The 12,412-nt window shown below is 45.7% G+C and overlaps 1 protein-coding gene across 1 annotated transcript in view; it reads left to right on the top strand.

The window, feature by feature from the left end:
• The first annotated feature begins 283 nt into the window (after nucleotides 1-283).
• Nucleotides 284-12,412, top strand: part of LOC123482367 (receptor-type tyrosine-protein phosphatase beta-like) — a 34,359-nt gene continuing 22,230 nt past the window's right edge. The window contains exon 1 of the mRNA XM_045209691.1: nucleotides 284-302. Within this exon, the coding sequence (XP_045065626.1) occupies nucleotides 284-302 (19 nt within the window). The remainder of the gene's footprint in view (nucleotides 303-12,412) is intronic.

Genomic DNA, 12,412 nt, shown 5'->3' with positions numbered 1-12,412 from the left:
TGAAACATGAGGTGATGGTGGCGGATGAATGGCACGACAATGGGCCTCAGGGTCTCGTCACGGTATCTCTGTGCATTCAAATGGCCATTGATAAAAGGCAATTGTGTTCGTTGTCCGTAGCGTATGCCTGCCCACACCATAACCCCACCACCACCATGGGGCACTCTGTTCACAGCGTTGACATCAGCAAACCGCTCGCACACACGACGCCATAAATGCTGTCTGCCATCTGCCCGGTACAGTTGAAACCAGGATTCATCCATACAAAGCACAGTTGTCCAGCATGCCAGCGGCCATCGAAGGTGAGCATTTGCCCACTGAAGTCGGTTACGACGCCGAACTGCAGTCAGGTTAAGACCCTGGTGAGGACGACGAGCACGCAGATGGGCTTCCCTGAGACGGTTTCTGACAGTTTGTGCAGAAATTCTTTGGTTGTGCAAATCCACAGTTTCATCAGCTGTCCGGGTGGTTGGTCTCAAATGATCCCGTAGGTGAAGAAGCCGGATTTGGAGGTCCTGGGCTGACGTAGTTACACATAGTCTGCGGTTGTGAGGCTAGTTGGACGCACTGCCAAATGCTCTAAAACAACGTTGGAGGCGGCTTATGGTAGAGAAATTAACATTCCACAAGGATGTAAACATATTTGTGCGCAAAATTTGACAGAAATACTGTAAGCTTTTGTGAATTAGGGACATTTCTGGGATGTTTTATTTCAGCTCATGAAACATTGGACCAACACTTTACATGTTTCGTTTATATTCAGGAGAAGGGTGGAGAATAGGTCCAGGGGTTGGCTGCTCTGTAGTGTTGCCCATTGCCTGGCTGCTCTGTAGCTCTACTCTGTAGCTCTGCTCTGTAGCTCTGCTCTGTAGCTCTGCTCTGTAGCTCTGCTCTGTAGCTCTACTCTGTAGCTCTGCTCTGTAGCTCTACTCTGTAGCTCTACTCTGTAGCTCTGCTCTGTAGCTCTACTCTGTAGCTCTGCTCTGTAGCTCTGCTCTGTAGCTCTGCTCTGTAGCTCTACTCTGTAGCTCTACTCTGTAGCTCTGCTCTGTAGCTCTACTCTGTAGCGCTACTCTGTAGCTCTGCTCTGTAGCTCTGCTCTGTAGCTCTACTCTGTAGCTCTACACTGTAGCTCTGCTCTGTAGCTCTGCTCTGTAGCTCTACTCTGTAGCTCTACTCTGTAGCTCTGCTCTGTAGCTCTGCTCTGTAGCTCTACTCTGTAGCTCTACTCTGTAGCTCTGCTAGCGAAGGCAATCAGGGAGAGGACTACCTGTTTCTTTCTTTCTGTTGGTTTAGTTTAATAATGTATGTTTATGTTTGTTATGCATTTCAAGCAGTTCTGCCTTAGCTGTAGTACTATCATCCAGCCACTGGGTGGCACTAGCAGACAGCCTGCCTGTCCTGATTCAAGGGAGTTGAACCCCCCAACATTTTTAAAAACGTTCTGCTCACATGAGTTGAAATGAATCATGAGTCATCGTTTCTGAAATGGCCTAGCCTCTGGTCTCAGTGGTCTCACAACATGGTGCAGTGACAATATGGAACGGCATCATTTAGGTCCAGAGAGAGACTCCTTCCTGCACTTCTATCGCCTCAGTTCAATTTGCATTTGGAAGTTACATTCATTTATACACTACATGCCCAACAGTATGTGGACCCCTGCTCGTTGAACATCTCATTCCAAAATCATGAAGAATCACTCTTCTGGGAAGGCTTTCCACTAGATGTTGTAACATTGCTGCGGGGACTTGCTTCCATTCAGCCACAAGAGCATTAGTGAGGTCAAGCACTGATGTTGGGCGATTAGGCCTGGCTCGCAGTCGGCGTTCCAATTCATCCCAAATGTGTACGATATTTTTGAGGTCAGGGCTCTGTGCAGGCCAGTCAAGTTCTTCCACACCGTTCTCGACAAACCATTTCTGTATGGACCTCGCTTTGTGCATGGGGGCATTGTCATGCTGAAACAGGAAAGGGCCTTCCCCAAACAGTTGCCACAAAGTTGGAAGCACAGAACCGACTAGAATGTCATTGTATGCTGTAGCGTTAAGATTTCCCTTCACTGGAACTAAGGGGCCTAGCCTGAACCATGAAAAACAGCCCCAGATAATTATTCCAAATTGTATTTGTCACATACACGTGTTTAGCAGATGTTATTGCGGGTGTAGCGAAATGCTTGTGCTTCTAGCTCCGACAGTGCAGTAATATCTAACAAGTAATATCTAACAATTTCACAACATATACCCAATACACACAAATCTAGTAAAGAATGGAATTTAAGAATATATACATATATGGACAAGCAACGACAAACTTTACAGCTGGCACTATGCATTGGGGCAGGTAGTGTTCTCCTGGCATCCACCAAACCCAGATTAGTCTGTCGGACTGCCAGATGGTGAAGCATGATTCATCACTCCAGAAAACGCGTTTCCACTGCTCCAGAGTCCAATGGCGGCGAGCTTTACGCCACTCCAGCCGACGCTTGGCATTGCGCGTGGTGATCTTAGGCTTGTATGCAGCTGCTCGGCCATGGAAACCCATTTCATGAAGCTCCGGACTAACAGTTCTTGTGCTGACATTGTAGAGGCAGTTTGGAACTCGGTAGTGAGTGGTGCAACCGAGGACAGACGATTTGTACGCGCTACGAGCTTCAGCACTCGGCGGTCCCGTTCTGTGGGCTTGTGTGGCCTACCACTTCACGGCTGAGCCGTTGTTGCTCCTAGACGTTTCCACTTCAAAATAACAGCACTTACAGTTGACTGGGGCAGCTCTTGCAGGGCAGAAATTTGACAAACTGACGTGTTGGAAAGGTGGCATCCTATGACGGTGCCACGTTGAAAGTCACTGAGCTCTTCAGTAAGGCCATTCTACTGCCAATGTTTGTCTATGGAGATCGCACGGCTGTGTGCTCGATTTTACACACCTGTCAGCAGCGGGTGTGGCTGAAATAGCTGAATCCACTAATTTGATGAGGTGTCCACATACTTTTGTATATACAGTGTAGTTCACATTGGGACATTGGATAAAAAAGTATAGGCTATTATTGCAGCATGAAGTTGACTGTAGAGAGGGTTTATCACCTGCATTGATAGACCTTTAAATGAACTAATTTCATCTCACATGTAAATTCATGCAGGTGTATCCAGGACAGCATCAAATGTTCCAAGGTATTTTATCATGTCAGGTTTTCGCTGAGCTTCACAACTACAGAACCTTGCAATCCCAACACGTCTGGCCGTCATTACAGCCGTGTTGATGGATGAGCCTCTGGTCAAAAGCAATACACTAGGTAGGGAATAAGGTGTCTCTGGTCAAAAGCAATGCACTATATCTTCAGGATAGGTCAGGGGTTCCCAAACTTTTTTGCTTCGTGACCCACCAATTGAAGTGACTTTTGAGTCGCGACCCACCATAAGGGTTGAACGGTGAAAGAACATACGCAGACCAAAGAGGAAGTAAAACATTATCTTGTCAGCAGAGAGAGAAAAATGTTGCAGTTTCAAAGCGGATCTCCTGCAATTCCACACATCCTGCCATTGAGCTGTAAGAAAATGTTGCAGTTTTGAAACCAATTTCCTGCAATTATATACATTTTGCCATGGAGCTTGAGAGATAATGTTGCCATTTTTAAGCTAATTTCCTAAAATTCTATGCATTTTGACATGGCTAATGTTTATCAAACATTATAACAAATAAATGGGGGCCTGATTGTCTAGCTTTTATTTAGTTTATTGTAAATTCTCAAAGGCTATAAGGTATTATGGGAAAAATATATAGGTCCCTTATCTTTTCTACATACTGCCCTAGATTTCAGTGTCAAACGCCAATCCCCAGTCCCTCTCAACAACCCCCACCTTAGTCCCCCTTATATTCTCCCCAGTCCCCCTCAGCCTTCCTCTCCTCTCCACCCCACTCCTCTACCATCCTGGCCCAGGAGCGGTTTAAAACAGGATTCAGTGGAGGGGGAAACAACAGCACGGTGCCTAGCTCTTCTGAAGTGACGGCTCATAGCGGCAAATAATGCACTCAATTTGCAGGCAGTGGAATGGCTGGTTAAGCAGCGCTCTGTGCTCGGTGCTCTGTGCAGGGCCTGAGAACATACGTGCTGGGAAGACCAAGTCAGAGACAGCGGAGAGGAACCTGGACTGAGCCTCGGAGAGAGAGAGCGAAAGAGAGAGAGAGAAAAAGAGAGAGAGAAAGAGAGCGAGAGAGAGAGAGAGAGAGAGAGAGAGGGGGGGGAAGCAGAGAGCTATGACCATTCCATTGAATCCACTTAGATTCAAACACTAACTGTACAGTGGCGGCTCCTGAAAAAATTCTCAGGAGGGGCAATTTTTCTGATGATTTAGGTGACCTACACACATTTAAAAAAATATATGTCCAGCAACAACATGAAGACAGGGGCAGCATATAAGTCAATACCAGAAGCATTTATTGACTGATCTCAAAAGTGTTGGCTTACCAGGGTTGGTGGAGCCCTCAGTTTCATCTTTGCCTCGCAAAGCTAACTCAAACACTCCGCAAAACTTCACACACTGGATTAGCCGGCTGAGGATGTGGCGGTTCTTGCTAATGTCGTAGTAAATATATTTGTTATAGTGAATATGGAATATGATATGTTGAGTAAAATGTTGTGCTAAGATCTATTTAGGTCAGGAGCTGGTTATAAGTTCTGTTCCTATCCAATAACAATGGACAAAAGGGTCCTATCTTGTCAGCCTTGTCAGCAGGTGGCCAAGGACAACACCCACGCCATAGGCCTCTCAGTTCTTCCAACTCACGAGTTCTTGCTCTGAGGATACACACACACACAAACACACACACACACACATCATCACTGTTAAACACACACACACACACACACACACACACATCATCACTGTTAAACACACACACACACACACACAAAAATCCCCTCTCTTAGGCTGAACATTTGAAGACAGAGAACCCGACTCAGAGCCAATGCAACAGTGACAGTAGCCTGCAGGGGACCTCGCCCAACTCATCAGGACCAATCAGAAGATCAGAACTACTAGATTGAACCTACTTCATTTATTGCATAAAATGTCTGCACACAATGTTTCGGGGCTCTCTTCAGATAATAATAATAATAATAATAATAATAATAATAATAATAATAATATGCCATTTAGCAGACGCTTTTATCCAAAGCGACTTACAGTCATGCGTGCATACATTTTTGTGTATGGGTGGTCCCGGGGGATCGAACCCACTACCTTGGCGTTACAAGCACCATGCTCTACCAGCTGAGCTACAGAAAGTGGATACTCATGGATGCGCATTGCAATTGTAAAATGTCAACACAATTGGAGACACCACGTCATTTTTGGAGACATGTTATTGACAGTAAACTATTGTAGATGCGACTGCTAACTAACTAAAACATTTTAGCTGGCTAGCTAATCATCTTAGCTAAATGTGGGGCAAACAATTCAGTTATTTACCGTTAATTTGAGGGATTGGGGTGAAAGAAATCGAGTTACATAGTGATACTTTACGATATACTGTATTGACAATATCGCAATATTTTAGCGCTAGTTGGCTGTACCTGCACCAAAACACCATTATTGTTCCTTCATAGCTTGTTCTCAATCTTTTCACATTGGGAGCCAATTTGTTTTCAGCACTTTTATTTCCATGACTGATCAAAACTCGTTCTCATGGCTTTCTGATCCCTCTGCAACAGACATATGGTGCGCAATAAAATCACAGTATCGAATCGCAATACGTATAGAATCATGAGACTCGCAATGCTGATGCATATATCTTATCGTGAGGTTCCTGGCAATTCCCAGCCCAAGTTCATTTGCCACAACAAATCTCTTCGCTAGCAAACGCGATGTCTTCTCCAAAACGGCAATGTGTCTCCAGCAATGTTTACTTTTTTGACGTTCTATGGCATCTCCACTTTCCAAGCATATATGACCACATGTAATATTTTGGTAAGTGATGCAAATAGTGAACTATGTAGGGCCAGGATGTAAAATATATGTAGCTGCAGCAATTTCTCTTATCTGATATGGTAAGTAATGGGGCTTAATTTATAGCTCCCTAAGAGTTTGACGAACGGGTCCGTGAACGCGATTCCAGATATATTTACCTCTGAATAAACTGCCTTTATTACACCATATCCACATCCAGTAAACTTGTGATTATCAACACTAACCTCATCGTTGTGGCGGCGGACAGCTAGCCTGTATCCCTCGTCATCCAGTTGAGTGAGTGGCAATGTCTTTTTTCGTTCGTACCAATTTTTGGAAAATCCTCGGGTGTAGGACTTTCCGCCTTTAGTAGAAACCTGTTGAATTATTAAATTTGGTCTGGGAGGTCCTAATTGTTTCGTTGCCAATTTATCTTCATTTGTTCGCCGACAAAAAGGAACTTCTTTCAAACAATCCACTCTTTTCTCAGTTACGTTCATGGTTACGTAACGTATGACGAAAGCGCTGAAGTGCAAGCCCACAGACACCCATTGAGATTGTATTGAAGGCTCTGAAATTTGAAAAAAATAGATTTTACATGGGAGTCTATGACAGAAGTTCTGGGCGATTTTCAATCTGACTGAAATCGCCCCAAAAGGGGGTGGAGCCATTTGAAGCACGACTTTAGCCTGATTCGACATTTAGTGGCAGTGTGGCACTGTGGCAGATCAGACGTATAGATTACAACACTGATAACTACTGTTGCCGTGATATAATTGATTAGAAAAAAAATCCCTTCCTTTTCCCGTTTGGCAGTGCGTCGCCCATATCGCCCTATTGAACAGGCCGTCCCTGTAACTGTACGGTGTCCATATTAGGACAGCCTCAGCGTCACAAGGAGTTGAGGCTGTCCTAATATGGACACCGTATTCATGGCATAGAACGGCAAAACCCTTTTAAGACTCTTTACCCCTCAAAACATCTCCACATGAGCCATGGTGATATACAGTACACTGATGTACATGACAGACCAACGGCAGTAGAAAGAGGGGAACAGTTTGCCTTTGTCGATGGGTCTAAACTGCTATGTTTTATATTGACTGTGTTCAGCCTCGAGGCCTAATGAGAGGGGCGTAATTGAACGTTACAGCCAGGATAAAATGACACGGTAGCGGCTATAGGATTGGATGAAGGTCAGAGTGACCCAGAGGGAACAGCAGTAACCTGCTGCTGCGACGTTATCAGGAGGGAGTTAGAGACAGACATGGCTGGCTTACCTGTCCCAGAGATTATCAGGAGGGAGTTAGAGACAGACATGGCTGGCTTACCTGTCCCAGAGATTATCAGGAGGGAGTTAGAGACAGACATGGCTGGCTTACCTGTCCCAGAGATTATCAGGAGGGAGTTAGAGACAGACATGGCTGGCTTACCTGTCCCAGAGATTATCAGGAGGGAGTTAGAGACAGACATGGCTGGCTTACCTGTCCCAGAGATTATCAGGAGGGAGTTAGAGACAGACATGGCTGGCTTACCTGTCCCAGAGATTATCAGGAGGGAGTTAGAGACAGACATGGCTGGCTTACCTGTCCCAGAGATTATCAGGAGGGAGTTAGAGACAGACATGGCTGGCTTACCTGTCCCAGAGGAGTCGTTCCAACTCAAGAAGCACGAGAACACCTACCATCTCAGATTGTTCTGAAAATGGTTCAGGTAAGACAAGTATTCCTGAAACATTATTTTGTTGAAAGATCATTTGAACTGAGAAATTAAAGCTAATTGATTGCATCCAAATTGGCCATTTCAATTTATTGGATTCGTATAGTATTCAATAAATATAGTACCAAACCTCTTCTTAACAATTGTTTAAGACGTGAGGAATCCAAATAGATGGTGAAAAGCCACCCGCGGACCTTCCAAACCCCACATGAAGCCCACCCCACACCCCAAGTATACAGTATCAGTTCTCTGTGTTTGACAAGTAGTGTGACGCTGCAGCTTGGAGTATTGTTTGTAATGTATTCTCAGTGAATTTGGTGATGGGTTTTTCCCCTGTTCAGAGAAATTAGCCATTGAAGTCGCTTGCATTTTCCCCTATAAATGAGTGTGAAAGTACCAGGTTTTACCCACTAGATAGTACATGTTTCCATTCTATAAGAAACTATTATATTCTATTATTCTAAATGATGTCATCACTAAACTGTTCTGACCACTCCAAGATTCCATAGAACCAGGAAGAGATTAGCAGCAGAAGTGAGTGATTGGCTGAACCGATGAAACGTGCAGTAATAGGTTGTTAACATGAATAGATTAGTATCTTTTAATTAAAGTGGACAAAAGCAGAACGGCAAGACTTATTCCCTTAAATGATGATCAATTGAAGAAGAGGAGTGTGTTTGATCGTTACCATTTCCTTACCATTAGTATCATTACTCATGTTACTGCTTGGATATATAGGGACTGTCCCAAATGGCACCCTATTCCCTTTATAGTGCACTACTGTTGACCAGGGTCCATTGGGCTCTCAGACAGACAGACAGACAGACAGACAGACAGACAGACAGACAGACAGACAGACAGACAGACAGACAGACAGACAGACACACACACACACACACACACACACACACACACACACACACACACACACACACACACACACACACACAGGCAGACCTTGGCTGAAATGGCACACTGCAGCCAGCCCCTCTAATGACGTCCCCTGAGCCATGTCTCCTGCTGAATGGTTCCAATAGAAAGACAACCAGACCTGGAGCATCCCTTCCTGGAGAGATGCAGAGGTCTTATCCCAAATGACACCCTATTCCCTATTTAGTGCACAGGCTCTGGTCAAAAGTAGTGTACTATATAGGGGAGAGGGTGCCATTTCGGACGCATGGGAGAGAGGGCCGAGGGCAAGGCAGCCCACTGGGAGGCTCTGAAGAGAAACACAAAGGCTGTTTGTTTTGTTGTGTTTTGTTGATACATCTTCATTGAGTCATGCTTATTCTGATATGGCATCCCTCATAGAAGAGGAACTGGTCTCTCACTCTCTCTCTCTCCAATCCAATGAAGCCCTCAACTTAAAATACCGTTGGATACCCCTTTAAACGATCCCACTTCATAGACTGCATAATGCTGTAAAAGCACATAGATTACCCTAAAATGTACGGTGGCTTGTAGGGGCCATGTGAAATCCCTCAGACATCTGACAGCAGTAGATATTAGCTGGATAGGAAACTAATGCCCTCCTGGTAGTATTTAGTCCCATTCATTATCTCTCTAACATATGTCCTTGTCCACCCTCACTTGGATTGTCCTGCTTGCAGTTTGAGAAAAGCCGACCAGCTGTTTGTGTGTGTGTGTCTGTGTGTGTGTGTGTGTGTGTGTGTGTGTGTGCGTGCGTGCGCGTTGTTGCCTGCAATTAATTTTCAGTTCTTAGCTGAAATATTCCCTGATGTTCCCTCCTCCTACCTTGGAGTCAATCCAAATGACACAGAGACTCGATGTTGTTCATTACTTTTCATTACTCATTACTGAGGGACTTTTGATCATGTGAGGGTTTGTAAAGAAGAAAAACGATCTACTTTATTTTATTCGTATGGGCCACACCCACACCAGTACATCAGGAATAACTAATAGAAGAGGAGGAAGTGACGTCTGTCTGGATAGGAAATAGGGAGAGGTAGTCGACGGACAGATTAATACCTGAGACGAGTGTTATTACAGGCTGGATATCATCCCTGTCTGGTGTAACTTAACCTGATCCAGCATCTTTTTGGAAAACGATCCGTCAGCAGTTCCATCCACCCCACAGACACAGACACAGACACACACACGCACGCACGCACGCACGCACGCAAGCACGCACGCACGCACGCACACACACACACACACACACACACACACACACACACACACACACACACGCACACACACGCACACACACGTCCCCCCAGATACACACACCCTTGGCAGTCATTCATAATTCATACCTTATTCCTCTCCGTTCTCTCTCTGGATATTACTTACCCTCTTACCTCCCAGAAATAAATATCACTGTCTAACACAGTCAGGATGTAGGCTCTAAGCTGTGTCTGAAATCAATGGCACCTTCTATATAGTGGTCAAACGTAGTCCACTACATATGAAATAGGGTAACATTTCGGGATTCTCGGTGGCCATCTTGGAACATTTTATCACAGGTGCATTTTTCCCCCAACACACTCCAGTTGTTCGAATGTCTGATTCAGCACTGTGGTCAGTCAGTTAAACCGGACTTACACTATATCCTGGAACGAAGACAACTTCTCCATCGAGTCACAAAATTGTTCCCTTCCCTGTCAGAGGGCTAATATTTCACATCACACCTGGCATCTTTAACTTTTCTGGTTAAATTAATGTCTCAAAACTTACTCTGGTGGTTTTTCCCAGACACAGAATAAGCCTGGACTAAAAAGCAAGTTCAATGGAGAATCTCTCTCTCTCTCTCTCTCTCTCTCTCTCTCTCTCTCTCTCTCTCTCTCTCTCTGTGTCTCTGTGTCTCTCTCTGTGTCTCTCTGTGTCTCTGTGTCTCTCTGTGTCTCTGTCTCTCTCTCTGTGTCTCTCTCTGTGTCTCTCTGTGTCTCTGTCTCTCTGTGTATCTCTGTGTCTCTGTGCGTCTCTGTGCGTCTCTGTGTGTCTCTGTGTCTCTGTGTGTCTCTGTCTCTCTCTCTATGTCTCTGTGTCTCTCTGTGTGTCTCTGTCTCTGTGTCTCTCTCTCTGTGTCTCTCTGTGTCTCTGTGTCTCGCTGTCTCGCTGTGTGTCTCTGTGCATCTCTGTGTGTCTCTGTGTCTCTTTGTCTCTCTGTGTGTCTTTGTGTCTCTGTGCATCTCTTTGTGTCTCTGTCTCTCTCTCCGTGTCTCTGTGTCTCTCTGTGTGTCTCTGTCTTGCTCTCTGTGTCTCTGTGTGTCTCTGTCTCTCTCTCTGTGTCTCTGTGTGTCTCTGTCTCTCTCTCTGTGTCTCTGTGTCTCTCTGTCTCTCTGTCGCTCTCTCTGTGTCTCTGTCTCTGTGTCTCTGTGTGTGTCTCTGTGTCTCTGTGTGTCTCTGTCTCTCTCTCTGTGTCTCTGTGTCTCTCTGTCTCTCTGTCGCTCTCTCTGTGTCTCTGTGTCTCTGTGTCTCTCTGTGTGTCTCTGTGTCTCTGTGTGTCTCTGTCTCTCTCTTTGTGTCTCTGTGTGTCTCTGTCTCTCTCTCTCTGTCTCTCTGTGTGTCTCTATCTCTCTGTGTCTCTGTGTGTCTCTGTGTGTCTCTGTCTCTCTCTCTGTGTCTCTGTGTGTCTCTGTCTCTCTCTCTGTGTCTCTGTGTGTCTCTGTCTCTCACTCTGTGTCTCTGTGTCTCTCTGTGTGTCTCTGTCTCTCTCTGACTCAGGGCTCAGTATAATACACTGTGTGGGTAGTGTGTGTAGCAGCATTGTGACAAAACACTGAGACATTTTGTTGAGATGATTAATGCAGGTAGAGACTGAAAACATTCTGCTGGAATCTGCTGTTGTGTTTCATTGGCACCATCCCTACAAACCCACAGTGAGGATAACACATTCATGGCTGCTCTGCTTTTTACAGAGAATAGATTTCCTAACGACCCAATCAACTTGGTAGGCATCTGATATTCTACATTTTTAAGGGCTTCTGTGGACACAGTTCATGATCAAACATATCAATGATTAGCTATATCAAACTGATTTCACATTCTTCTGAGAACAAAGCAGATTGTTGTGTGTTGCTGCTGTGTGTGTTGTAGTGACGTGGGCGTGAGGGAATGGATGAGGATCGACCTTTAGCGGAGACATGGAGGAGACACAGAGGAGACATGGAGGAGACACAGAGGAGACATGGAGGAGACATGGGGGAGACTCAGAGGAGACATGGAGGAGACACAGAGGAGACATGGAGGAGACATGGAGGAGACACAGAGGAGACATGGAGGAGACATGGAGGAGACATGGAGGAGACATGGAGGAGACATGGAGGAGACTCAGAGGAGACATGGGGGAGACTCAGAGGAGACATGGAGGAGACTCAGAGGAGACATGGAGGAGACATGGAGGAGACACAGAGGAGACATGGAGGAGACATGGAGGAGACATGGAGGAGACTCAGAGGAGACATGGGGGAGACTCAGAGGAGACATGGAGGAGACTCAGAGGAGACATGGAGGAGACATGGAGGAGACTCAGAGGAGACATGGGGGAGACTCAGAGGAGACATGGAGGAGACATGGAGGAGACTCAGAGGAGACATGGAGGAGACTCAGAGGAGACATGGAGGAGACTCAGAGGAGACATGGAGGAGACACAGAGGAGACATGGAGGAGACATGGAGGAGACTCAGAGGAGACATGGAGGAGACATTGAGGAGACTCAGAGGAGACATGGAGGAGACATGGAGGAGACTCAGAGGAGACATGGAGGAGACACAGAGGAGACATGGAGGAGA

Source organism: Coregonus clupeaformis, chromosome 4 (genome assembly GCF_020615455.1).
Source record: "Coregonus clupeaformis isolate EN_2021a chromosome 4, ASM2061545v1, whole genome shotgun sequence".
NCBI classification, from domain to species: domain Eukaryota; kingdom Metazoa; phylum Chordata; class Actinopteri; order Salmoniformes; family Salmonidae; genus Coregonus; species Coregonus clupeaformis.
The sequence above is the reverse complement of the archived record's forward strand: the minus strand, read 5'-3'. Positions and strand labels throughout refer to the sequence as shown.